The 27,706-nt window shown below is 44.2% G+C and overlaps 2 protein-coding genes across 11 annotated transcripts in view; one reads left to right on the top strand and one right to left on the bottom strand.

Moving 5' to 3' along the window:
• Nucleotides 1–82: 82 nt before the first annotated feature.
• On the bottom strand, nucleotides 83–3,608 carry CUTA (cutA divalent cation tolerance homolog). 2 transcript variants are annotated; one of them, XM_053472625.1, is made up of 7 exons: nucleotides 3,536–3,591; nucleotides 2,026–2,117; nucleotides 1,583–1,728; nucleotides 1,124–1,183; nucleotides 925–970; nucleotides 532–581; nucleotides 83–229 (listed from the first exon to the last, which is right to left on the bottom strand). In XM_053472625.1, the coding sequence occupies exons 2-7, from the start codon at nucleotides 2,077–2,079 to the stop codon at nucleotides 130–132; spliced, it is 456 nt and encodes a 151-aa protein (XP_053328600.1). In that variant the 5' UTR covers nucleotides 2,080–2,117; nucleotides 3,536–3,591; the 3' UTR covers nucleotides 83–129. The 2 variants fall into 2 exon arrangements, with proteins under 2 accessions (XP_053328600.1, XP_053328601.1); XM_053472626.1 differs by lacking the exon at nucleotides 2,026–2,117 and having other exon boundaries at nucleotides 3,536–3,608.
• A 91-nt stretch (nucleotides 3,609–3,699) lies between these two features.
• Nucleotides 3,700–27,706, top strand: part of SYNGAP1 (synaptic Ras GTPase activating protein 1) — a 59,541-nt gene continuing 35,534 nt past the window's right edge. For 8 of the 9 annotated variants that reach the window (XR_008355188.1, XM_053472948.1, XM_053472942.1 and 5 more), the window contains exons 1-3: nucleotides 3,700–3,838; nucleotides 17,196–17,317; nucleotides 20,402–20,507. Coding sequence is in view for 8 of the 9 variants with exons in the window: in XM_053472948.1 (XP_053328923.1) it covers nucleotides 3,808–3,838; nucleotides 17,196–17,317; nucleotides 20,402–20,507 (259 nt within the window). In the remaining variant the exon portion in view is untranslated. Of the gene's footprint in view, nucleotides 3,839–5,481; nucleotides 5,639–17,195; nucleotides 17,318–20,401; nucleotides 20,508–27,706 lie in introns of those variants that run through there. The other variant, XM_053472939.1, reaches the window with a different exon arrangement.

Here is a 27,706-nt window from a genome sequence, read left to right as displayed (position 1 = left end):
GGGGTCTATTTATCATAATACGATACAGCTGAGATCTCTCAGTTTAACGTCATGAGGACTTCACACATATCTGAGACGTCCCGGATTATAAACAGATTTATTTTACTTTACGGCAGCATCAGGCAGACGTCACTCGGGAACCGTCTCTGCGAGCCACTTCAGGTACGGGGGGTTCCCCTGCTCGATGGGGAGGCTGATGACCTCACAGACTTCGTACGGATGAACCGATCTGAAGACATCGAAAGAAAGCGTAAGCGAATGGTTAAAGAAGAACGTTACCCCGGTCCCCGCTATTTAAAGGGACGTCTTTAAAAGGGGCTTCTACGGGGGACTGAATGTTCTGGATGGACTTTTCCACCGGTGACATAAACATTCATCTGCATGAGATACGGAGTGATGTCATCAGCCTCCGAGGCCGACAACTATAGCCGGTTTTGCCTTGGCCAATGCATTTGCTCGCAATTCTGTATATGGAACCCCCAGCCCTTGCAGCATGCGCGGGGAAAGTGCCGGCATCATCTCTTCCCTCACCTGACGTACTCCGTCAGAGCCGCAACTTTGGAGGTTCTGGTTTTAATCATCTACACAAAAAAAAGGTGAGTGTGAGTGGCAGGGAAGCCGTGATACAAACATGGAGTACACTTACACACATCTAATCACCTCTGTCTCTATATTACCGGAGGTTATTTGCAGGAGCCATATGCCTATCCCATGAATGTTTACATTCCCTCACTGTATTACCCTCTACCTCCTCAGCTGGAAGACATTCTCATCTATCTACCACCCTGGCAATAAACCAAAACATCCTTACATTACATCTAAGCCTCTGATAGGTCAATGCGTCTTCTTTACTGATGTGTCTGCTTTAATATGATTGGAGATCAGCTTTATGATGTGCTGCCGGTGCTGGCAGAGGACACTTACCAGCAAGATCTCACTATCCTCTTCTATTTTTCCTTTCCACTCATATCTACGGGGGAAAAAAACAGGAAAACGAGACCAGATGGGAAAGATACAAGGACAGCGATAGGCCTGACGGACTCTGCGCGGACAGACACACAGACAGAGACAGACAGACAGACGGCCAAACAGAGCACCCGGAGAAAACCTCTGCCCCACTCACATGGATGTTATCTGCGGTATGACGTTCACGCAGGCCGCCAACTTCCGCTCCACCAGACCCCTGCGGAAAAAGAAAGTAACGTATCTGTAAAGGAAGCACATCGGGGTCTGGCCTCCGGTTACTGGGGAATCGCACCGAGCACACGTCACACGCGGACAGGGAATCAATCCGTGTTCCCAGAGGACTGTGACATATGCTCAACCGGAACACCACCCATGTCCTATGTGTGTGACAGGATCACTAAAACACATATCACGCCAAGATGATTTAAAAGGCACAGGCTCTATCATGTCCCATGTACCCAGCAGGCATTCCAGGCTCCTACAAAAGGGTGACTTGGGTCCAAAGAGGGACTTTCCCTCCTAAACAGGGACAGTTGGGAGGTAAGCTTATATGTGTCCTTTCAGTTCCCATTCTGCGACACCCTACGCGGATATAAGGGACCCCCGCATTACATACCGGGCTATGTCTTTGGCCACTTTGTCGTTAGGGCAGGTGACGTAGGATGCGGAGAGCGATCCTGTCGCGTACGCGTCGGAAGCCATCGAGAAAAATCGCAATCCCACAATCCTCAGGAACAGGGGCGTCATACACAGCAGCACCGCCTGGGGGCACAATGGGAGATTAACCCTTTAACAGACAGGAACAGCAACTTAATTAAAGCTGCACAGTGAATGGATACTCCTGTGTGGGCGCTATTTATTAAAAAGATCCACAATACACGCACATAAAGGTCCACATGCGTTCTCCTCCCTTTTTAAACATGAGCCGCACACACAGTGGGGAGGAATTACAGAGACAAGTCTTTGAAACATTAAATCTAGTTACGGGGGATCATTCTCTTTCCTCTGTGGGGGTCTAATTATATACATTTAAAAACAGCGATTAGTGATTATACTCACACAGCCAGCCGCTATCACTGCCCAGCACTGCAGGGATCCGGAGACAGGGCGCATGCACAAGCAGCAGCGTGCCAATTCTGTAGAGTCCTGACCTAGGAGCACACCGTCAGCATGTGTTACTATCATTCCTATTCGTACCCCATTCAGATGAACACGTTACTTTCTAACACGCAGACATTCCGCCGCCCGACCGCCTAGCGATGGAAACGACAGGACTTATTACTTATTAATGAGATATCGCGCTCTCTAGTGTTCCGCATCTAACGCAAGAGCGAGATCCAAGCGGAGCTGTCCAGCCGGCCGCGGTGCTGAATCTAGAAAAGGTTCTAGATCTGACCTCCTGCAGGACTGGGTTTTTATTAAAGGGGGCCACAAGTGCCCGTAAAGATCCCGCAGAATCACCCCCACACACAGATGCCCCAGGGGGCGGGGTTCAGCAAATGCCCCAGGGGGCGGGGTTCACCAAGACCCCTGTACACATGCATGTACACGGGGGGGGGAGTAAAAACTAATTTTCCTGCCCTCCTTCCTACAGTCGGTGGCATTATTTAGACCATCAGCAGGAACGCACTTTTTCACACCGTTTTCCAACTTTCTAATAAAACAAAGTAGGAATTCAGCGCACCCAGCCAACGGCATTCATCTAGGGTGTAAATATTGGGGATACCGCCACACTATACGGCCGTATACCCCTCAGCCCCCCACTACGCCAAAGTACCCCAAGTATGGCGAGTCCTGTCTAACTTTTCATGGCTGGAGCTGGATCAGAGGGACTGCCTTTTAACCCAAATGAGATTCAATTTAAAGCCTTCTCTGGACCCCATTAACGAGACTTCTGTGCGGCAGGAGGGGGGCGATCAACCCTCTTGTATTTTTTTGTGTTCCGACTTTCTAATACCCACAGAAATCATCTCAATTTAGGCGTTTTCCCTAAAAGTTTCAAAAGAAACCAGAAAAGATATTTGCCGCCCCCCGCATTTAGTTTTACCCGTTACAAGATGTTAATACTCTCTCTTCCCGATCAAAAATGATACATTTTTCATTTTCATCTTTTTATGCAGATTTTCTCAAGGCCAAAGCATTATACACTAAAGTAAGCTTATCCTACACATCATATACTGTAAAATGTAAAATACACCTATAGAAATTATATACATATTAAATGAGATTAAATTCCACATTTACAATCCCTCATATCTCTCTCTCTCTCTCTCTATATATACATGTAAATATATTATTCTATAACAATAATGAATTACTAATTAATTACTCATAATTAATTATATATTCTCATATCTACCTACATGGGCACACAACATATAACATATTACACACACATAGATAGTAGTGGACATGCTACATAAAGGTTTACGTGAGATTTTATACCTTTGGGCCAGAGTGAAATTATTATTATTATAATTACTATTTTATTATATCACTCAAACACCCACATATACCCGAAGACAAAGTTACAGTAACTCTAGTAACTACGGACCGCAAACACATTTACCTAGACAGAAGGCAGCCGTGACCTTCCACCCGGAACCTTATCTGCTTATTCCTGACGTGAAAGCGCCTCAACAAATATGGCGCCCGCCGCAACCCCCCCACTCAGCTCTCACACCTTCTTTCCGTTTTTTGAGACTGACACTTTTTGTTTCCGCCCCAAGTAAGATGGCACCCGTTACGTTTCTATGGGAACAGGAAATATGTCCTTTCGCGCAACTTTATTGAGGTCATTGACGCAGAGAAAGAGGCTGCAGCCAGAAGCAACGGTGCACCATGGGAGTTGTATCCCGGGGTGACGTTTCATGTGTGTATATTTACATGCTACGCCTACGGCATGAACATGCACACACACATGCGTCGCGGTTGTTCGCTTGTGCATGCCCTGTGTGTGACAGGACCGGTGTGTGCTGTGTGCGGTGTGCGGACGGCGAATCCTGCAGCAATCTCCATTACAACCCGCCGCTGTGCATGGAGGCTTTATCATACCTGCATCACCTGTACATGCTGCATGTGAACATGCATGTGCCAAGCGAACATACGAGAAGCAATGCTCTTGGCCTCTATGTGTGTGTGTGTGTGTGTGTGCATATATACACATACATACATACATACATGCATATATATTTATACATACACACATATATATATATATATATATATATATATATATATATATATATATATATATATGTATATATACTCACACACATGCAAACAATGAACATTGCTGTGCTCATTGTAGTCCAATGAACCAATGAAAAATGTATGTATATATATATATATATAGTGCCATCATATTCAACAGCGCTGTACAATGGGTATGTGTGATGTGTGTAACATGACCATAAGGGCAAACAAAAGGGTATATATATATATATATATACACACATATACATACACAGTATATATTTATATATATATATATATATACACACACACACACACATATACATATAGTGATTAGATTGCATTTATTGCCATTATCTGAGCATGCACTCGCGCACACGCATCAGACAGCCTTAGTGCATGGCAGTGTTAGTGTGCGCTGTGCATGCGCACCGATGCTATGTTTCTTTACATGCATTTCGTGATTTTTGTGTATGAAGACATCAGTTTAATGACTTAACAGAAACGCTTTCCGCCTGATGGGCAATTTTTAATTATTTTTTGGGGGGATTTTTTTTTTTTAAAGGGTAGTAGTTGTATCCGGTATCGGGATCCGCCGCACATCGTTCCTGTCGGTGATGGCAATGCGTTCCGTCGTATGTTGTGGTTTTTCTGTAGTGAGGATGGAGTGTCTTGCCCCGTGGCCTGCTGGAGAACACTGTTTAGTGCAGCTCGCCCTGTCCCATTTTATTCCCCTCTCTCCTCATCTCTCCTCCCTCCATTCACACTTCCATTCCTCCAACCTCCCTCCTCTCTCCTTTTTCATCTCTCCTCCTATCCCTCCATCCTCTCCACCTCCTCTATCTGATGCAGCATCTCATTCTGAGCATCCTTCCCCTCCTCCTCCTCCGCTCTCTCCATCTTTCCCGTTTCCCTCCTCTTCCCCCCCTCCTTCTCTCTAGATATCCAGCTGCAAAATCTGACGGCCTGGGTTTTTTTTTTTTTTTTTTTAGGCTATTCTTCCTCTCCTCCCCTCTTCCCCTATCTATCTCCCCCATATTTCTCCTCTTTTCCTACACCCCCATTTTATTGCTCCTTTGTTTTTTTCTTTCATTTAAATTGAACACCCCGCTATAATTTCCATTCCATCTCTGCCTGTATTTGTAAATACATTTTATCCCAACACCTCCTTTCCTGATCCATTAAACACTCCGTACCTTTTCATCCTCCCCGTCGTGCATTCCCTGTACATGGATTTATATGTGGATTTATTTAATGTATATTCTGCCTATTAACCTTAATAGCATCCCTTCCATCTCCCTGTCTCCCTCGATCCATCTCTCTCTCTGTCTCCATCTCTCTCCCCTGCAGTCACATCATCTCTGTCCCCAATGTGATTAAACTCCTCTCCTTCTCCCGGTGTCGTTCTCTCCGGGGGATTTTCGATGTTCAGATTCACGTCTTAGCTGTGGAATGATGTTTTATGCGCCCTTCAGAGGTAAACATTTGCCGGATGTTTGTTGAAACCCTAAATTTGTTTTTTTTTCCCTCGAAGACCCCCCTGCACTTCTGTGTCCCCCCTGCATCGGTGGCTTTCTTTAACTTGTCATCTCTTCTGGTCCGCAGCTCTCTATCATTTAAAAACCCGTTTTCCGCAGCCTCTACTTTCCAATTCCCTATTTATGGATGCCTCAAACTTTGCGCCTGTCAGCTACTTTGTATGTAACGGTATCTCCTCTTCTCTGATCCTCTCTCTCTATCCGCTCTCTCTCTCTCTATCCGTTCCTATCTCTCTCTATCCATCTCTCTCTATCCATCTCTCTCTCCGTTCCTCTCTCTCTCTCTATCCGCTCTCTCTCTATCCGTTCCTATCTCTCTCTATCCATCTCTCTCTCTCTATCCATCTCTCTCTCCGTATATATCTCTCTCTCCGTTCCTCTCTCAATCCATCTCTCTCTCCGTATATCTCTCTCTCTCCATTCCCCTCTCTCTCTCCGTTCCTCTCTCTCTCCGTTCCTCTCTCTCTCCGTTCCTCTCTCTCTAACTTTTGGCTGTATATTATCACTTCTGCTAACGGTTCCCGGTTGTTTTGTCATCCTGATGGGGTTCTCTGTAGAAGCGGCTCGTTGATCCGCCGTTCTAATGGTTATGATATCAATTCTTTTAGGCGCTATGGGGTAAAATGCCATAATGAGTATTTATCGCGAGTCCGTTACGTATCCGAGCTCTGCGCCTCGTCCTGATATCTCTTGCTATTAATCCCCGTTTTATTTTGAATATATTCTCGGTTAATCTAGCTCTCAGTGCCTTTCCCCGAGTCTCGTTCTCTATCTGTCTTTATATCTGAACGCGTCCTGCTGTCTAATGGACAATCGTTCCTTATTTATATATAGTTTTTGGTAGCGCTGTTTGCTTTTAGGTTTCGCACTCTTAATTCCATCCGCTTCCACTATCAGCTCTGTCTCTTGCTTTATATCCCAGGGTCCTAAGATATAAGATGTCTCTCTCTCTCTCTCGCCATAATACAGAGAGGGTGAGACGCTCTAATTTATCACAATTTAATAGATCTGCGTTCGGTCCCTTTCTCCAGATATTTAGTGGGGATGGCGTGTCGTCTTTTCACTAAACCCAATGAAATGTGTGGATGCTCCGGATTGAGAATGACCTCAGATTCTCTCTATCATTTTACTATCTCTTCCATGGATCGTTAGTTCCATAAGTATTTGAATAAGCCGTCGTAAAAGTGACGCGATTGCCGGGTTCCTCTGGACAGAGAAGCTTCACGCCGGGTCTCATAACACGCGTGTGGCGTGGACATCACCAAGGCTCCTCTACCTTGAGGTGGCCCATGTGCGGGGGTTGAGTTCATTTCGGCGGTGTTGTCTCGTGTTTTGAATGCAGCCGGTTGTTTTGGTGATGCTGACAGATCACCGCTGTAGACGTGCAGAAGAGGTGGCTCTGGCTGTCTAAGGCTTTATCTGGTCTGGCTGGATGGGGAGAGTCCTGCCTTGTTGACGTTGGCTTCCATTGAGTGGGGCTCTCGCTGGAGTTCAGCCAGGTGACAGAGAGGGGTCTGGAGTGGCTGTTAGAGTTGGGAGAAGCATCACTCAGAAGTCCTGAATGGGCCGTGTTACTACCTGATGTGGCTCGTCGCTTTTCTATGTAAAGTGTAAATTAGAGATAGAGGTCTATCGTCCATCATCACGTCAGCACAGCCGGCACGTTCATGTTGCCATCTGCATTTTCCTTCTGCTTTGGCATTTTTCACTTTACCCTTCAAGCCATGCGGGAATTGCTCTTCTGACATGCCCAGGGGCAGACAATTGCCCTCTGGGCCAGTCCAAAATTGTTCACAAAGGGCCATTCCAACCTGGACCAGGCCAGTTCAGCTCGGACCACCCCGGGGAGGCAGGTGCGCAGCGGTGTCCCCTACAACAATGTGGGTGGGGTTGTTGAGCAGCCATGGAGCTGACTGGCAGTAAGGACACCATGTGCCAAGGGGGCCAACACCTATCTTCCCTATCAGCTGCATGCCAAATAGCATATTTTAATAAAGTTTTACTATGATGTTCCGGAGACGCTTTTTTTATATTAATTTTTTTTTTTAATTATTATTATTATTATTGATCAAATACAACAATGCAAAGAGAACAATACATGGGCTGTCCTTATTTACGTTGACTCCACGTACAGGGATTTACTCTTACACCATGCCTCCGTCTAGCCCCGATCATCATGGCGGGCTTGGATTTACATCGTATTTACTCTCAAATTATTATTATTATTGTTAGGGCTTTTGGTCACAGAAAGTAACGCTGGCTCGGCTTCCCTTACCCTTCCACATGGGAGTTCGATGCCAGATCTGTGGAAATCAAATTGTTTAAAAAGTACGCCGACAGGTTTTCTTTCTGTATTCTATGGTTCTTTTTTTGTATGTAAGAAATAATACCAACGTAATTCATGTAATCAGGTGTAAAAATACTGATTATGATGTAATTGTTATTTTGTGTAAAGGGAAGTTCTGTTACCTGCAGCTTGATGACATCACAGGCGCTACAGGAAGCTGTCATTGGGGAGATCCCTCTCTCTTTAGGGACATGCACAGAGAGAAAGATACTAAGATGGAAATAGTGACCTAGATAAAGAAAATGGCTTGTGATGTCATCAAAAAGTGCTTATTTTTGGCACGTGGTGTATGAGTCGTATTTTTGTGAAGGTCTTGATTAAACAAAAATCACATTATTGACACAGGACCCGGAAAATGTAGGATTTACACTAAAATGTATTCGTGTTACAGCATTTCACCTTATTCCTCTCATATGATTAATGAATGCAGATTGTGGTCTGGCTCAGCATTGGTAAATGCAATTGGTGGATATCTGTCTTTCTAATGATTAATATTATTAATATTAATTATTTACATGGTTACAACAGTGTTTGATATACCACACGGGCATATGGGTAGTTACAATGTCTGAACAGTCGCCCCTGGTGGTCTCTTTTCTTGTCCTGATCCGCTGCTGGCTTTGGGACCGCTTTTCATGGTTAATTTATTCTTTTTCAGCTTGGATGCCTTGTTCTTCTTCATGTAGATTACCGAGACAATGATAGATAGGTGGTAAAGCCTCCCAGTGGAAGCGGTAGAGGCCAATACAACGATGGGATTTAAACATGGTGGGATAGGCGTAATCTAAGATCAAGAACTGGTGAAGGTTTGTCTTCAAAGCAGGAGAAATAAGCGACTAGATGGGCTGAGTGGGTAAATTCTACGTTTCCATGTACTTGGCATTATACACACCGCAGCCGGTGCGCAGTACACCGCGTGATATATAAACTGTGCCGTTTAAGATGAGTTTACCAGGAGAAGGCCGATACCATATCCACAAAGAGGATTATTAGATGTAATTCCACCTTCGTTTCTTTACTACCTGCCTTCAGACAAGCCGTGTCCTCGTTTCTTTATACATGTATGATTTAATAGTGTAATAGTGCAAATAGAAGTATTACCGGGGTTCTTATAGAGCCATTTCTCTAAAGGGGGAGTTGTGGTGAGATGATGGATTCCTGCTCATTACATGACATTAAAGTCCTTTATATTTAAATATTGATCTCCTTGAGCATAACCCCAGCGCTGTATACACTTATAACTCCCCTGCACTGTATACAGTAATAACCCCCAGCGCTGTATACACTAATAAATCCCCTGCGCTATATACAGTAATAACCCCCAGCGCTGTATACAGTAATAACCCCCAGTACTGTATACAGTAATAACCCCTTGCTGATGTATACAGTAATAACCCCCAGCGCTGTAAACAGTAATAACCCCCCAGTGCTATAAGCTGTAATAAACCATAGTGCCATATACAAAAACCCCAAAGCTGTATACAGTGATAACCTATAGTGCTCTATAGAGTAATAACCCCCCAGCGCTATATCCAGTAATATAACCCCCTCCAGCGCTGTATACAGTAATATAACCCCCAGCGCTATATCCAGTAATATAACCCCCTCCAGCGCTGTATACAGTAATATAACCCCCAGCGCTATATCCAGTAATATAACCCCCTCCAGCGCTGTATACAGTAATATAACCCCCAGCGCTGTATACAGTAATAACCCCCCAGCGCTATATACAGTAATAACCCCCCAGCGCTGTATACAGTAATATAACCCCCAGCGCTGTATACAGTAATATAACCCGCAGCGCTGTATACAGTAATATAACCCCCAGCGCTATATACAGTAATACCCCCCTAGTGCTGTATACAGTAATATAACCCCCAGCGCTGTATACAGTAATATAACCCCCAGCGCTGTATACAGTAATATAACCCCCCAGAGCTGTATACAGTAATATAACCCCCAGCGCTGTATACAGTAATATAACCCCCAGCGCTATATACAGTAATACCCCCCTAGTGCTGTATACAGTAATATAACCCCCAGCGCTGTATACAGTAATATAACCCCCAGCGCTGTATACAGTAATATAACCCCCCAGAGCTGTATACAGTAATATAACCCCCAGCGCTGTATACAGTAATATAAGTCGCATTGACAGAAACCTGATTTTATCTCAATATATTATTTCTGTTCTATTTTTATATTTCCATATTTATATTAAGGTAAGAACACCTATTTTTTTTGGGGGGGGGGCATGGCCAGGGGGCTTTCCTCAAACTTATTTAAATTATTAATAGCCATCTATGTAACTTTTCTAAAGACATTTAGAGGAAAATATAAAATATATTTTATTTACACAACTTAATTAAAAAGTCAATTTCCTGCTATTTCTATACACGTTATTATGACCTTAAGGGCTGTAGAACCCTGTTATACAATTTTATATTATTTGCTGAGCTATGTGTGATCAGAGGCCGAGAACCTGCAGGGAACGGTAGGCAGAACTGAGAAAAAAAAAAGATTCCACCTCCCGTTTTCCTCAAGTGGTTTGGTCCATGGGCACTTCCTGTCTGGAGTGTGAGCAGGGAGTGCTTCCTTTGTGGCATGGGCTCTAGAGACACTGCCTGCTTTGTGTGTTGCCCCTTTGTATGTACAGGACAGGTGCAGGTGGGCAGGGGCAGTAAATTTGCAAATTTGCCAAACGTCCCATATGTAACGATATCTATCCTGCTTGGAGAGCTCACGGCAAACAGAGTTCTTAATTCTATTAATCTGTAAATAAAACATCCTGAAATACAACCAAAGCTGTAACGTGGCCTATTCTGTGTCTGCCACAGCGGTTATTTAAATGTGGTATATTATATGTCCTTATTTACCCATTCTGCCCCCGTCTAGTCACCCAGTTTTTCATGCTGTAAAGACTCAAACCTTAACCGGTCCTTGGACTCGTCTTGGATTCAGGAGCCGTGTGCCTATCCCATGCATGCTTTTAGCAAAGGTGTCTACCACCTCTGCTGGGAGGCTGTTTCATTCCCTCTCAGTAAAACGTCCTTCCTTCCTGGCCCCACAACAGAGGTTTTCCCAGGACAAACACCCTGAGCTCCTAGAAAAGAGGGACATCGAGGGAGGACTGAGGGACAAAGGAATTTGGCTTCCACAGAACTACTGGGCCTTGTAAGAAGGACACGTCAGAGAGGGACTCCTGTGTCGTAGAAAGTTGAATACCCAGTGCTGTTGTTATCAGTTCACAGAGGGGGCTTTCCTGGCTTTTCGGTCCTGCGATGCCCAGTTGGCAGTATAGGGGGGGGGCAGCGAGTACAGGAGACGTTAGGTGCATTGGGGCAGAAAGTGTCATTTTGAACAGTTCTGGTCAGATTGGTCCCCATTGCTTCCAGTTTCCGCTTTACTCTCAACGCTCCATCTGATTGGAGAAATGGTAATCTGCGGAGGGTGTGAGTCTGGCGGATGCTCGCTCCTTCTCGGGGCGCACCTCTTCTTTAATGATTACAGTAGCTTGATACGGAATAATTAATGACGGGCAAAATGGTTTCAGAGTAACTATAGCCCGAGGCCGGCCGGAACGTTTCATTAATGAGCGGTGGAAATGGGAAATGGCACCGTCTGCGCGATGATGGAGATTATATTTAAGATTTCTATTTCCATTGTTAACACTTTGTGCACCAGTGTAACAAAACACTTTGAATACTGATGATGAATGTAACATTTTAGATAATTGAGATTATAAGAGCGGGTATCCGGCCACCATGCTGACCCTACAATGATATTTGGTCATGCCAAATTAAACCAATATTTGGTGCGATCACCCTTTTTTTTATTGAAAACGGCATCACTTCTTCTAGGTACACAAAGTGAGGGATTCTGTGGGCCTATAGTTAGGTGTATAATTAAACAATTATACCAAACAGGTGCTAATGATCATCAATTTAATATGTAGGCTGAAACACAATCATTAACTGAAACAGAAACAGCTGTGTGGGAATAAAACTGGTTGAGGAACGGCCAAACTCACTAACAAGGTGAGGTTGCTGAAGGGCAGTTGGCAAGACTGAGCACGGCAACAACACGCAAGGTAGTTATACTGCGTCGGGAAGGTCTCTGCAAGGTAGACAGAGGTTTCCAGATGTTTTGTCCAAGCCTTTTTGGAGAAGGACAAAGAAACGAGCAAGTTGAGGACCATAGATGCTGGGGTCGGCCAAGGAAACTTAGTGCAGCAGATGAAAGACGCATCGCGCTTACTTCCCATCTCAATCAGAAGCTTCCCAGCAGTGCCATCACCAGTGGAAGAAAACAGTGAGACCCTGGTACACCCATCTACTGTCTGGAGAAGTCTTGTCAGAAGTGGTCTTCTTGGAAGACTTGCGGCCAAATGCCATACCTCTGACGGCGAAACAAAGGCAAGCAGCTTAAATATTCACGAAAACATAGGAACTGGGGTGCAACAAAATGGCAGCAGGTGCTCGGGACCGATGAGTCAAATATTTGGCTGTAGCAGAAGACAGTTTCGCTGAAGGGCTGGAGAGCGGTACATGAATGTGTGTTTGAAGGCAACACTGAAGCATGGTGGAGGATCTTTAAATTGATTTGAGGGTTTTGTCAAATTAACGGTTTCCTCAATGCTGTGACGCTCGGGCAGATTCCATCAGGAAGGCGTCTGATTGGCCCCAAATTCTGCAGCGTGGCAACGACCCCAAACGTACAGCCAAAGTAGTATCTTCAACGCAAAGAAAATGGAGTGCCGGAGAAGCAACTGAGGCACCTAAGTCCATAGAAGAACAGCGGTTAGTTCTCCAAGATGTCGACCTACCTTCAAAACTGTGTGTGAGTGTACCTAGAAGAACTGATTGAGTTCGATTCACCCAAGCTAGGGTTCTAATGCTTCTGTCCTCTCTATAGGTTTATGTTTAGGGGGCAAATTCAATTTTCAAATAATTGTGACTACGGAAAAATCTGCAATCCAAGGATCTGATTTAAATATGAAACATAGTCTTATACTCAGGCGCTTCCGCTCTGATCTCTGTAAATGTGGTGAGTTGGAGAGTAGGAGACTCTTGTCAGCACCGCCACCCGCTCTGCACTAATCTGTTAAAAATAGTTTCTAATTTATTGTTGGTACTCTAGAGATTAGCTATTTAAAAAAGAATGAAAAAGACCCAATATGAATCTTTACCCGCCACTTTTTGGTAAAGAAATGAAAAAAAAAAGGCTTATAGGTAACCTTACAAAAGAACTCGCAACGTCAGTCCCTACAGCACAGGTTCAGATGCTTCAGGAGAAGCTTCAGCTTCACCGCCTGGGATTGCTCCAGGTTTCACCAGACTCTCCAGGTGAGTCTCTGCTGGGTTTGACCGGAGTCTCCAGGTGAGTCTTTGCTGAGTTTGACCGGACTCTCCAGGTGAGTCTGTGCTGGGTTTGACCGGAGTCTCCAGGTCAGATTTCCCACCTGTGCCGCCATTGTACATAAATTTGTAATGAAATCATGATTTTGTGTGTCGTTAATTTGCACACAGGGGACGAGACCTATGGTGTCACGCACTCTGACAGCCTTGGTGTGTTTCGTGTGCATCACGGGCTGTGTGCTCGGTGGCAGCGCACACCGCGTTCGTGTATCTTGTAACGCGTGTCGTCGTATCACGGATTGTGTGCCCGTGCGCGTGTGACAGGCAGCGTGTGTGCTGCAGGAAGCACCAGGCCCATACATGGTAGCGTGTGTGTGTGTCATTGTGTGTCTGTGTGTGGTTGGTTGTGTGTCAGCGCTGCTGGTTGCTAGGTAACTGTCGCTGCTTTAATTCCTATATTTAGGGGTTTTCAGAATAAGGTTGAAGTTTTTATCACACGACGGTCTCTTACAATGCAGAATGAGCGCTCTCTCAGGGTGACAAGGGTGAGACGCCCCTGTATGTCTCCTTATATCCTCTTGTCTCTCTCAACCTAGTATGTCTCGGCTACCGTGCCGTCTCTGAGTCTGGATGTCTTGATCTCAAGCCTTCTCCATCTCACCCCACGCTCTCTCCCCCTTTCATTTCCCTTCCCTAACCGTCTTTTTCCCCCCTCCTTCCAGATCTCCCCCCCATTTATCTCCCCCCTCCCTCTTTTGGCTTTTTTTTGCCTTTCCTCTCTTTTTTTCCACCTCCCCTCTTTTCGCCCTCCATCTCCCTCACTTCTCCCCATCCTCTTTTCCTTCCCCCCATCCCCCTTTTTTCCATTTTCTCCAATATTGTCCTTGTTCTCCCTATCTGTACATCAAAACATACATGTATATATGTGAATTCACACAGATACCCCATGTAATAATTGCCCCCCCTGTTCTCTCTGTGAGATCTGCTTACTATTATGTATAGCTGTTTATATGTTTGCATTGATAAGTAACATACATGTAATATGCATATTATATATATAGGTGATATTGACATGGTGGGATACGTACACTTGCATATAGATGGCTTGTGGATTAAAGTGGTTTATGCTAATAGGATTGAGAAAGAATTAACAAATAACCCTTTTTTAGGTGGGTCTAATCTATACATGAGAGGATAGATAACGCTTAAGACCACCATATGTTTCCGCAGATAGATTCGCGTGAGCCGTAAATGCTATGTTATGTAAGTGCGCTTTAGGTCTGTCCTGTGATAAACTGTATGTTTTCTGGCGGAGGAGTCAGTTGAGATACTGATTAAGAAGCTCTGCCCCTCTCGTGATCAGTACAGAGTATCTCTGGGCCGCTGTTGACCGTGTTGTGGGCCACTTGCTTCTTCAGCCAGTGAGGGAACTGAATGAATGGGAAGGGATCTTTCAAACAGGGGAAGGAACCTCTCGGGTTCCTCGTCATGTTATAGACTTTAGTAGACGGGCTCCAGATATTAAGACAAGAAATGGAGACTTTGCCCCATGGGGTGAGATCTGTCCAGTTAATGACGCCTTTGTGTAGTTCTTTTGTGGTCCACCAGCCCTCCCGTTCATTCTCTGATCCACTCAACTTGTGGTCGTGGAATTCTGCAGCTCCTCTAGTTCTGTGGTCCTCAACATTCTGTATGTAGAACCCGCTAGTGATGATGACATGGCGTATGTGATCCTGGGGGCCTACCCAGGAGCCTCACATCATGTCACCGCATTTTTTTGTCATGATATAAATGTTGGCCCTAATATTCTGTGATCCCACCATCTCCTGGCCAAATGTGATCCACACACACCTTTTGGTCAGACTGTGGCCCCTTCTCAAAATTAAACCATTGCCCTGCGTTTTCCTGGCTCCTGGGGAACATGAGGCCCTTCCATATTTTGTGTTAACCCTTTCACTATGCTTCTTCTCCACATGCTGGACATGGTGCTGCCTTGAGAGGTCCATGCATGTTACATATACCCATCAGGCATCAGTTCATGCTTCACTGCCATTATGCCATTTGTCCACTGGGTGTCACCCTTGTGTCTGTGTGTCCCAGGCTGATGCCTCCACCCCCATACTAATTCATGGAGAATTGGGTTATTAGTGAGTGGGTGAAGCATGGAAACTGGGGGAAAATGGCAAAGATCAATATATCTTCATTTAGATATTCTGTCTGTTAATCTGTCTAACAATCAATAGTCTCTGAATCTTTATTGGTCTCTCTGTCTAGCTCTTACCCTGCATGATAATAATAATACTATTATTATATTATTATTAATATTATTAATGATATTTTCCTTTATATAGGTGAAACACACATACATGTCACCTGTCATCATATTGAGCCTTAGGCTGTATATGTGATTGAGTAACCATTTTTTCCAGGACATGTAAAGTGCTGCCCCCTGCAGTATGTGGGGCGTATAACTCGCAGGAAAGAAGCTGTTATACATGCTACATACTGCAGGGGGCAGCACTTTACATGTCTGTGTCCTGGAAAACCTCTCATTATTCTGAGCAATAATGTGGGATATTTTTTGGGGGGGACTGTGAATGGACAAATCCCATCATGCTCACCCAACCTGCTGAATTATTCGACCTTCCGGCTGCCTGCAGGGGTCCACCGGTTTCAGACAGGTGCGATTCCCATCATGCATAACATATCTGAAGTGTATGCTGTAGATTATTTACGATTCGATATATACGTATCGATTTATTGACATAATTACAGAAATGCCTTACGTAACCAAAAAGAGGCTACCATGCACCATTCAAGCCTGTCTGGGTAGAGCCAGACCACAATAATATAACTCGTAGATCATCTACTAACAAAACAAATGCTTTCTTATTGTTCTCTTGATTCTGCTTCTTTATCTGTTTTAGCCTTATTATTTTCAACAATCAATTTAAGAACCATATTCAAAAAATAAAAATTCCAGCTTCTCTCTGCACCACGGCTATAGACACATTGCTTAGATGTCATGTAAGGAGGTTTTACTTTGGGTGGTAGATAAGTGGAACAACCTCCCAGCAGAAGTGGTAACGGTTATGGGACCAAGGTCTGAATCTTTACAGCTGAAAAAACTAGCCGAATGGGTCTGATCTGTTGTCAAGTTTTATGTTTTTTAATAAAATGGCAATATTTAAATTAATATTTTACTAAAAAGAGGTTGTTTGCTTAGAATGTACCCCAACCTATAAGCTGCGTGTTAAGAGATCGTGAGCTCTTGGACCAAAATCAATCCCATCGATAATTTTCATGATTAGGGAATCCTGATATATTTCGTGGTAGGAATATATCTTTTAAAGTTAAAAGGTCACAATGTTGATGCGCTTTGGTTACGACGCTCCGGTTAATGTTGATGGTTGTGCCGTTCTGCCGGTGGTCTGAATATTTGTATATCTTTCTGATATTTTGGTATTTTGAAGAGTTTCGGAAGTCTTCGTTGTAGTGTTAATGGGACGGATACGTTATAAGGATAAGTTATTTGAACTGGACCTTGGAGGTAATGATTGTCATAAACTCAGTAGGTAATATATACATCCTTCTTACATCAGGGGAAAAAATGGCCGACGTGGCCACCCTAACCGATGTATATTTGTATCGCATCTTTCTTATTCTGCAGTTGATGTGTAGATACCCCAGGGTCCTGGACTGTAGAGAGTCTACCTTAAAGGGAAATATTGACAGCGTTACAAGGGCTGTGAGATGTATAAGATATAACGGCTCCTGATCTGTACCCTTTAGATGCTCGAGGACCTCCCATGCATCGGATGCCCTACGTCGCCTCTCCGTATGAGCGCCCAGCCTGGAACCCGCGATACTGTGTCATCTCTGGAAACCAGCTTCTTATGCTCGATGAGGAGGAGGTGAGACCAAGGTTTCTCTACTGCTTAGGGCAGTTAAGTTGTGGAATAGACTGCCATCTAAAGTGGGGTCGGCCAGTTCGATCAATATATCCAAAAAACGATTGCACGAAATGCACGCAGGGTTATCATGAGTAAAGGTAGATAAGGCAATATTGATCCGGGGTGAGTCTGACTGCCTTGGGGCCAAGAAGGAGTTTTTCCCCTTTACGATGTCTCAGTGGGGTTTTTTGTCTTCTTCTGGATCAACTAATATGGGTTTGTGGAATGGTTGGACCTGATGGACTAAAAGTCTTGTCTATGATTGTGATCCCTTTTGCCCCATTGGTTTAGAATCTCTCTGGTCTCCGTCTTGGCTTTCTGTCTCCTGCTTCTTGACTTTCTGTCTCCTGCTTCTTGGCTTTCTGTCTCCTGCTTCTTGGCTTTCTGTCTCCTGCTTCTTGGCTTTCTGTCTCCTGCTTCTTGGCTTTCTGTCTCCTGCTTCTTGGCTTTCTGTCTCCTGCTTCTTGGCTTTCTGTCTCCTGCTTCTTGACTTTCTGTCTCCTGCTTCTTGGCTTTCTGTCTCCTGCTTCTTGGCTTTCTGTCTCCTGCTTCTTGGCTTTCTGTCTCCTGCTTCTTGGCTTTCTGTCTCCTGCTTCTTGGCTTTCTGTCTCCTGCTTCTTGACTTTCTGTCTCCTGCTTCTTGGCTTTGCCCCTCATGGGACCTCCTGTGTGACCTGATTTATGCCCTCCTGAGTAACCGATGTTTCTCCATATAACTCCAGGATGGAACAGTTCTTCCCGCTAACTATAACTGTTCCTGCTGCAGATTATTACTGCCCTCTGTAGCTTCCCCGTAGTGCGATGTAACGCCGGCCTGTATCGTCAGCCATGTAATTTCCAGCATCTTATTTTTTCCCTGTGTTGTCCGGTTCACAGCGACAAGAACTCGTAAAGCAGTGTTTAGGTCGTGAAGTCACATGAGCGTTCTTGGCCATGTCTTCCCATTTCTTCTTAAGTCATGCCTTTCTATATGTCCTCGTCAAATCCACTGGGGGACGCCCTATGCCACCCACCACCTCTGGTTAAGCCTGACCTATACGATGGTGCTTCATCTGCCTCCTTCCCAAAACGCCTCCCTCTGCTCTGTTAGTTAAATAGGAATTTCCACTGACCGCTCCAATGAAGACATGGCCTCCAAACCCCAGGCCTGGAGGGCCATAGACAGGCTAGGAATTCTCCATATTTATGATCTTCAACAGAAACCATCTAATGGAGTTCCGCCATTTTGATTGTGATACCTGTGCACAAATTGAAAATTCCTGGCCCTCCAGGCTTGCAGTCAGACACCCCTAATTCAAGAGTTACGCCGAATACCCCCTACTCTCTATATAACCTCTTTAAATGCCACCCAGTTGCACTATATAGCCCATCCTTGTCACTTCTGCTCCATGCATCCAATGTCTTCCTGCGACTCTTCCTGTTTCTCTCTAAACGGAGCATCCATTAGTAGGATTCTGCCTTATGTTTGCGGGATCCCCGTCCGCCCTCGGACTATATATATATATATTTATAGTGTGTGCATGGAGGGCTGGGGTCGTGGTCCGGCAGGCAGAGGGAACCCGAGGTTAGTAGGAACCGCGTTTCTCTCTCCCCCTCCCCAGGCAGGAGCTGAGCGAAGCAGCTGATGGACGGGGGAATGTGGGAGGAATGCAAGCTGCTCTCCCAGATCCTGTCCTGTCATTGTTACTGCGAGGAACTATAAGCATGCGATGGAGAGAGTGGGAGAGAGACAGAGACAAGGAGAGGGAAGGGGAGGAAAGCAGAGGCCGGGGAGGGGGTATGAGATAGGTAGGATATATGGGGGGCAAGTAGATGAGTGGTAGGGAGGGGTAATACAGGACAGAAGATAATGGCAAGCAGGAAGTTAGGAAACACCGACAAGGTAGTGAGGAGAGACCATGGGATAGGAGATAAAGCAGATAAGGTGTAATAGATAGATAGGGCATGAGGGGGCAGAAATTGGGGGGGGGGTAACAGAGTCTTTAGGAATAACCAAGCGAGTTTGGAGAGACCGATGGGTGGCAAATGAAAAGGGAGAAAGGGGGTAACAAGCTGGAGGACATGGGTTGGAAAAGAGGGGAGGTCAGACAGATAGCAAACCGAGCAGGTGGGGGTCAACATGATATGACATCATGTTTGGAGGCAGAAGTTGATGGGCAGAGGGGCAAATAAATACAGTAGCTGGACTAATATATCAAGGACAGGGGGTAAAATATTAGGGGTAAGAAAAGGTCACTAAGTGAAATTAACAGATGTAAGACGGAAGCAAGGATGAGTAAAGTCAGAGGAAGAGTCATTCCGGGAAATAGAGAAGAGGGGGTGTTGGTGGATGAGAGAGAGAGAGAGAGAGAGAGAGAGAGAGAGGAGGGGATTAAGGAGGTAAGATAGAGAAGGTGGGAGAGGGAAGAGAATGCGAGCCGAGCGCTGTGGGTCTATATTCACACTCGCTGCTTTTACTTGTACAGGATAATTATTGTAATTAACCCGTCAGCTGAAGTCCTGATCTGTTCCACCAATCAGAGGCAGCGAACAAAGCCAGCGGCATTAACCTCCTCTGTTCTGGAAAAGAATGGCCTGAGGGACTTGCAAAGATAAGGGAATATGGAAAAAATAGAAATAGGATGTCAGGGTGGGCATGAAGGAGTTAAAAGTGGAGTAGTAGAGATGGGGAACATCGAAAGGAAGGTGTAGTTGGAATTATATTGAGAGGCTGTGCTTGGGTATTAAAGGCATACTAGAAAGTGAGGCGGGAAGATGGGGCAAGATAACGGGATGTGCGAGGCTCAGAAAACAAATGGCTGAATCTTAACGGAAGCAAAGGCTTATGGAGCAAGTATTAAGTCTTCAACTCTAAGCATGCTCAGCCAGCGACAGTCGAATGACAACTCCCAGCATGGTCATCCATCTCTTGGATGACCTCCGTGCCCCATATGGAGAAACAACCCAATGGTACAGGAGGGGTGTTTTAATTTGTATGCTAGTAATGTCTGGATTTAATGCCCCCCAACCTGAATCCCCTCTCACACAAACATAATGTCTCTTCAGGTTCACCCACTGTTGATCCGAGAGAGGAGAAGCGATCCGGCCAGAAGCAAATTCCTGAGGCGTACAGTCAGCGTCCCCGTGGAGGGGAAACACCCCGACGAGCACGGTACTGGGGACATGTTACACAGTAACACACGCTGACAAAGAGTGATCACGGGGTGATCCGAGGACACGGCAATGCAATGACCTCACAGCACATTGTGACATGGGGGGAAATAACTGAGCCATGCAATGGTAAATGGTTGGACCACATCTAACAGACATCATCAGACAGGACACCCCCAAGAGACTCTACTGGGGCTCAGAAGGTCCACATCAGGAGACTTGTACTCTGGGTGAGAGGTACCGATAAAGGGTTTATTTGAAATTGCCCCAAGTTCACGCTTACATCATACCTCCACTTTAGAAGGTATCTCGAGTTACATCATGGCAGACGTCATATTGTGTTCTGGTTATTATGGTTTCTGACCTTTATGCTGTAAATTTGGTTGCTTAAACATTGTATGAATGGTGATTTGTATAAAAATAGATATTGGGGCGTACATCACGAGCCTAGCCCCATTTATAGCATTACATCACTCTTTTCCTGGAACGTACAGTGCCTTGATGTAAATGCGAGGGCTTCCTGTTCTTACAACCAAATAGCCTGGAGCTACAGTAGAAATTGTGGTAAATAATTCATATAAAAATAATCCAAAACTTCTAGCGGCATGTAATCCCACCGAGCCTTTAGTATCATGAAGTTATCCATCCAACCCATTGGTTTTTCCCTCAGTATAGCCAGGTACAGCACCACGTACATCACCAAGGGCAAGATTGTCCTGAATTCACCTTGCTACTCCTATGGCTGGGAAGTATCCAGATTCCAGCCAGACCCTCTGGAGTTCTGGATCTGATTAGCGAGTCCCTGGGCAGTGGGAGCAGCATTTGGACATGCGCGCTCTGTGCTCTGGTTCTCCTCACTTCTTGCCCCTTCTGAGCTTACCTAGGAACTCACCCCTAGTCCTCAGGTAAAGCGCTGCTTCTCCGGTTCGGATGAACTTCCCAGGTATGGCCAGAACCAATCAGTTTCCACGAAAAAGGAGGTGTGACTATAATCCCGTGGCTGCTACTAAAGATGGCAGCCCCCAGTGGCAAATAAAGTGCATTTCTTATATAATGAAATCTAATATTATTTTTACTTATATTTATAACTTATATTTTATTATATTTTTATTTTATTATATATTATATTTTATTATTTTTTAAAAAATAAAAAGACACATTTTAACATTTTTTTTAAAATTTTATTATAAACCACCCCCCACTTTTTTTTTTTCATTGAGGTTTAGGCCCCAGTGGTTTATTTTTTTCTGTAGGCAATAATTTTGTCAAAGCTAAGCTACCGTTTGTCTCCGCAACGCACATATACGGCTCCCCCACGGCGTAACGTCTTCCAGAGCAACCATGAATCTTTACAGCAGATCCTCCAACAGCGACAGAATGCAGCAGTGGCGCAGAGGGGTCCGCGGGGTCTAATGGGTTAATGCTCGTTCCGCATGTCACTCCGTGATGGAATACACCAGGAAACATGTAATAAATTGTCACAAAGGACTAAATAGTTGCTCATACAGCAAAAAAAAATCTTTTCCGCCCCGAGTAATTAGGAGATTTACAACGTAAAACAATCCCGGTACATCTCAAAGGATCATACAAAATACATTTAGTGTCAGCACAGGAAAATTCATTCGCCGGGAGCCATGGGGTTTTTGTATTTGCCGTGCTCAGACATTCATGTATGCAGTCTTTGCATTTGCACGTTAGCACATACATGTCCAGAATGGTTATCATGTCGCCGTCATATTCCGCAGCGCTGTACAATGGGAATGAGCCAAGAGCACATCCGTGAGCCGTAATAACGTCGCGTGTCCTGATCCAAAACAGCCCGCTTTCGTGTCATGTGAGAATTAAGTGTTTCCAGCAAAAATAATAACTATTAGTCGATTAACGAATTGTTTCTGGGAAGGGTTTGAGCATCCAGCAGCACTAGGGATGATGTTTCTAATGATGCGTTGAGTTACAAAAGTGTTACATTTAGCAGAGTAGGTGGAACTGTAGCTTAAGTTGTCTAGTTGGCTTCTTTGGACCACAAAATGTACACACTAGGATACAATGATGTATGGATGCGTTATTATATGATGTATACATACCCGTGAGGGAACATATCTCTTCTAGGAATGGGTTCTATGTCATTAGATCTAAAGTAGAGCCTCTTGGAAAACGTTGTAGTTGAGTAACTGTTCGATCTCAATACTATGAACCTTTTATGGCAACAAAATAATGATAGTGAATTCCATATCTTTACTGCCCTTACAGCAGCAAACACTAAAAAACACATGCTGCTTAGAATAAAGTATTCCTTCTTCGTGGACGATCTTGTGTTCTCTGGATAACCCTTTTGATGAAGAGGTCCCAACAGAATGGACGTTTGTCCATAATCATCTCCAAAGCCTTGCTTTGACGTATATTCTTGTTCCTCAAATGCATAGCATTGCGTTTATCTACGTTAAAGCAAACCTGCCACTTCCTCACCAGTCTCCCGGTTTGTCCTGGTCCTTCTGCGATCTGGAAACACAGAGACATTCATTCCAAAGCCATCTGCTGAACGAATAATACGTTCATGGTCCAAAAACCCTGACATACCCACCTCATACTCTGTGGGGTACCCTAGGCATGGAATCAATTTGAGACTCCCCTTTCCAAATCGCTTTACGTGTGGGGCAATTTGTCCCTGCCGCAACTCTCCCATACTAGGGTGTAGCCTGTGGCCCGGCATGTTCAATGTAAAGCGGCCCGCAAGCGGATAACTCATACACATACCTGTGTATAGACGTGTGGCCATTTGCGACCCCCTCCCCAAATACCGTGAACCCTAGTCAAGCACCTAGATTGCCCTGCGCATGATCTGGCTCGTCTTCCGGGATCCAAATATATCCTTTCTCCTTTAATGGATTGAAATGTTCTGTTGGGACCCTGCATCTACTTCTTCTTTTTTAGTTCAATTCCTTTGGGATGAGCCTTAAATTCATATTCTTGAAAGATCTCTAACAAACCCTTCAGCTAATTTCCCAATTATATGGGTCAAACTAACCAGTCAATCACCCCCAAGCTTAGATTTGATGTGGGCATCACCTGAACATTATTCCCATCTCACAATTCCAGTAAAAAAAAGGATCCTTCTGAGGCTAGAAATAGCAATATGAATATCACTGGGCTCCCCTAGGACCTGCGTGTTTACGCCATGAAGCCCGGGGGCTTTAAATGTCTTACAGAGCTATCAATGCCGCAGTTTATTTTCAGGGCCAGTGAAGCAAACTGAGTTCCAAACAATCTATGCACCTCTGCTCACTTCATATCTATGTGCCTCCCGATCACATAAACTGAACATGCGCAGTCAGGGGCGCGGGACGTCCCCACGTTCCTCTTTCCTCCCAGGGATGCCCCTCTTTTCTAGCAGCTCAGAATGTTTGCTGGGTATGAGGGTATCGCAGGGTTCTACAGCCCTAAAGGTCATCATTGGGAGGTGTGTGTGCCCCTAGGTCTTTTAGGATTGGATATCAAAGAGGGACTGGCTCTCTTTAAATAGGGACACTTGGTAGGACCGAGCTTCAACTTTGATAGGGGAATTGGCAATGGGTAGTTGGGAAGGACAGAGAAACACAGGATTTAGAAAGGAAACATGGCGGGAAAGAGTTCAGGAAGATGCAGTTAGAGTGAGAGAGGAAGTCATACTCACCGAGAGTGAGCGCTAACACAGAGGAGACCAAAAGGCACAGAGAAAAGAGAGTGATTGGCGTGAGAGAGAGAGAGCAGGCGGCGACTTAGCACTTGAGACAGATGGGATGGTAGCGGAGTGAGGAGTAGCGGGGAGCAGATGTACAGACTGAAAAAAGATGTAGCAATAGAGAGAGAGAAGCCCGAAATAAGGCTCTAATCAGCAGAGATGTGTCCCCCTCTCTCTCTCCCTCGTTCCCTCTCTCCAGTGCCTCCCACACACCTCCGTCTCTTCCCTTACTGCAGTCTAATTACAGCTAATTATTAAATAAACCTTGCCAGTGAGGTGGAGCGGGGCAGAGAGGGGGATTCCTGGTGTATCCCGGGGGAGGAGAGGACCCCTGTCCCTACTCATTCATTCTCCCTCTCGGTATTTTTAATTCTCCCACATAACTTGCTTTACTTTTGAGGTTTTTCCTCTCCATCTCCATCTCTTCTCCCCATTTGTTCACTTTGTCGTGTTTCATTCAGCTTCCCCTCTCTATTCCTCCCACACACTCTTTTTTTTTTCCTCCTTTCTCTATCTCATTTCTCTTCTTACTCATCTTTCTCTTTTCCCTCCCGCTCATCTCTCCCTTGTATGTAACTCAGTTTTATTTCTGTCCCTAATTCTCTCTCTTTTCCGCACATGTTTTCATTCACGCGTATTTTCCCTAATTGCCCTTTTTATCTTCCCTTTATCTCCTTTCTTTTTATCTACTACCCTCTTTTTTCTCTTCGTTTCCCTGGATCGCCTCTTCGCAGCCCCCTTTCCTGTATCGCCCCCCCTGTTTATTTTTTACATTTTCTACAAGCATGATGGGAGTTGTAATTCAGTAAGCAGCCAAACGATTTTCCTTTCATTCCCTCTATCCCATTGACCCTTCCTACACCCCCCCAAAAAAGGGTCCATTGTCAGCTTCCAAGCAGGCACATTTGGGGTTAATATCTCGAATATCTTTTGTGATAATTATAAACCAAGCCGTTGCCTCTCTACAAGATTCTCTATAAATGCCCATACAGTTATATAATGTTTGGGAGAGTTTCTGTTAAAAATGTTTCCATGGGAACATGGAACAAGGCAGCGAGGAGTAAATAGGAGTCTGTGTACCTTGCTACAATATCTTATTCTAATTCAGACTCCCTCCATGGGGCTGCCACTTGAACGAGGAGGGTTCTGGGAAACGAGGGGGGAAAAAAAGACATACCATCGACCCAAACTCAGAATGTATGTGCAGAAAATTCTGTTTTTGCCGGTTTCTTCCAAATGTAGTTTCTTCTTCCAAATGTAGTTTCTTCTTCCAAATGGAACAGCCTCCCAGCAGAAGTGGTAGAGGCTCATATAGTGAGGGACTTTAAAGATGCATGGGATATATAGCTCCTGGATCCAAGATGTGCCCAAGGACTGATTAAGGTCCGAGTCTAGCCCAGCTCTGATTTTGGGTCAATACTGGAGTTTTTGGATGTGTTTTACTTGCAATTCCACGAATAGACACTAGGAGTAATCTAGAGTCAGGGAGCATTTCCGTATAGATCGGATCCTTTCTGTGCTCCTAGTACAGTCTTTCTATACATGATCTTTCTATAAATGCAGGTAGGACCATTGAGGGTGCGGTCTACTAAATATGTCGTTTTATTAAAGGGACACTCAACTAAACCTGCCCCCCGAGCTGAACGTAAGCAGCCATCCATGATGTGTATGTGTTTTCCGTAAATATTGTGCACCCTGATCTAACCCTAACCCCCAGTGTTTCTATTTCCGTGTTCAGGAAGGGAGAGTAAAACACAACTCCGCAATTAAAAAAGAACTGAGTGAAGATATGGGGGGAAAGAACGTAGAGAGACAAGGGATTTCAGGTAGGAGGAGGGAAGCCGTGACACATTTTCTCAGCTGACGGGGAGAACTCTGTGCATAGATATTAATTAAAATATTTTTAGCCTCCCGACCGCCTTCCTCCGAGATCATCCCCAGTGAATGTCAGGAGACCCCCTCATGTCTGTGCGCGCATTTACGTATATATATATATATATATATATATACATGTGCGTAATAACACTAATATAGTGACCCGAATTAAAAAATGTAGGGGATAGTCGAGGTAGCTGATCTGTATATATTTTTATATAAATAAGGAAAAAAGCGTTTCTTGGTAAATTTAATTATTACCTTCCTGCTAGGTGGCGAGTCATTTTTAGTAATCTTCATTGGGAACAAAAGGAAAGATCCCCCTTTCTGTATACACTGGTGGTAAAGGCCATTCTGTTTAAAATTAAACCAGGGATATGTGTGTAATAAAAAGAGTAATAACCAGGGATATGTGTGTAATAAAAAGAAAAATAACTGGCAATATGCAACTAATAATAACCGGTGATACGTGAGTAATAATAATCAGTTAATCTATTATATGTGTGTGATAATAATGGGAGATATGTGTGTGATAATAACATTGGAAATGTGTGCAACAATAATGGGAGATATGTGTGCAATAATAACGGGAAATTCGTGTGTTATAATAAATGGGAAAATGTGTGTGATAATAACCAGTTATGTGTGTATAATAATAACAATTGATATGTATGTGTTAATAAATGGGAAAATGTGAGTGATAATATTGGGGAATGTGTGTGTGATAATACTGGGGATATGTGTGTGATAATAATGGGGAATATGTGTGTGATAATAACAGTTTATATGTGTGTGATAATAATGGGGAATATGCGTGTGATAATAACAGTTTATATGTGTGTGATAATAATGGGGAATATGTGTGTGATAATAATGGGGGATATGTGTGTGATAATAATGGGGAATATGTGTGTGATAATAATGGGGGATATGTGTGTGATAATAATGGGGGATATGTGTGTGATAATAACAGTTTATATGTGTGTGATAATAATGGGGGTTATGTGTGTGATAATAATGAGGGGTATGTGTGTGATAATAATGGGGAATATGTGTGTGATAATAACAGTTTATATGTGTGTGATAATAATGGGGAATATGTGTGTGATAATAATGGGGGATATGTGTGTGATAATAATGGGGGATATGTGTTTGTTAATAATGGAGGATATGTGTTTGTTAATAATGGGGGATATGTGTTTGTTAATAATGGGGGATGTGTGTCTATTAATAACGGGAATATGTGTGTGATAATAATGGAGGATATGTGTGTGATAATAACAGGATATGTGTGATAATAATGGAGGATATGTGTGTGATAATAACAGGATATGTGTGATAATAATGGAGATATGTGTGTGTGATAACAACCGGTGATATGTGTGTGATAGCTACGGATACCGTAGGTGTGTGATAACAACCGGTGATATGTGTGTGTGTGATAACCAGTGATATATGGTGATAACCAGTGATATATGTGTGATAACCAGGGATATATGTGTGATAATATTTTTTGCTTTGTAATCATATCCAGTTGGACAGTATTGGGACCTGTACTTTTTAATATTTTTATTGGTGCTCTTACAGAAGGCCTTAACGGTAAGGTG

Source organism: Spea bombifrons, chromosome 8 (assembly GCF_027358695.1).
Source record: "Spea bombifrons isolate aSpeBom1 chromosome 8, aSpeBom1.2.pri, whole genome shotgun sequence".
Lineage (NCBI taxonomy): Eukaryota > Metazoa > Chordata > Amphibia > Anura > Pelobatidae > Spea > Spea bombifrons.
Note: the sequence above shows the minus strand (reverse complement) of the source record. Positions and strands in the feature narration are given on the sequence as shown.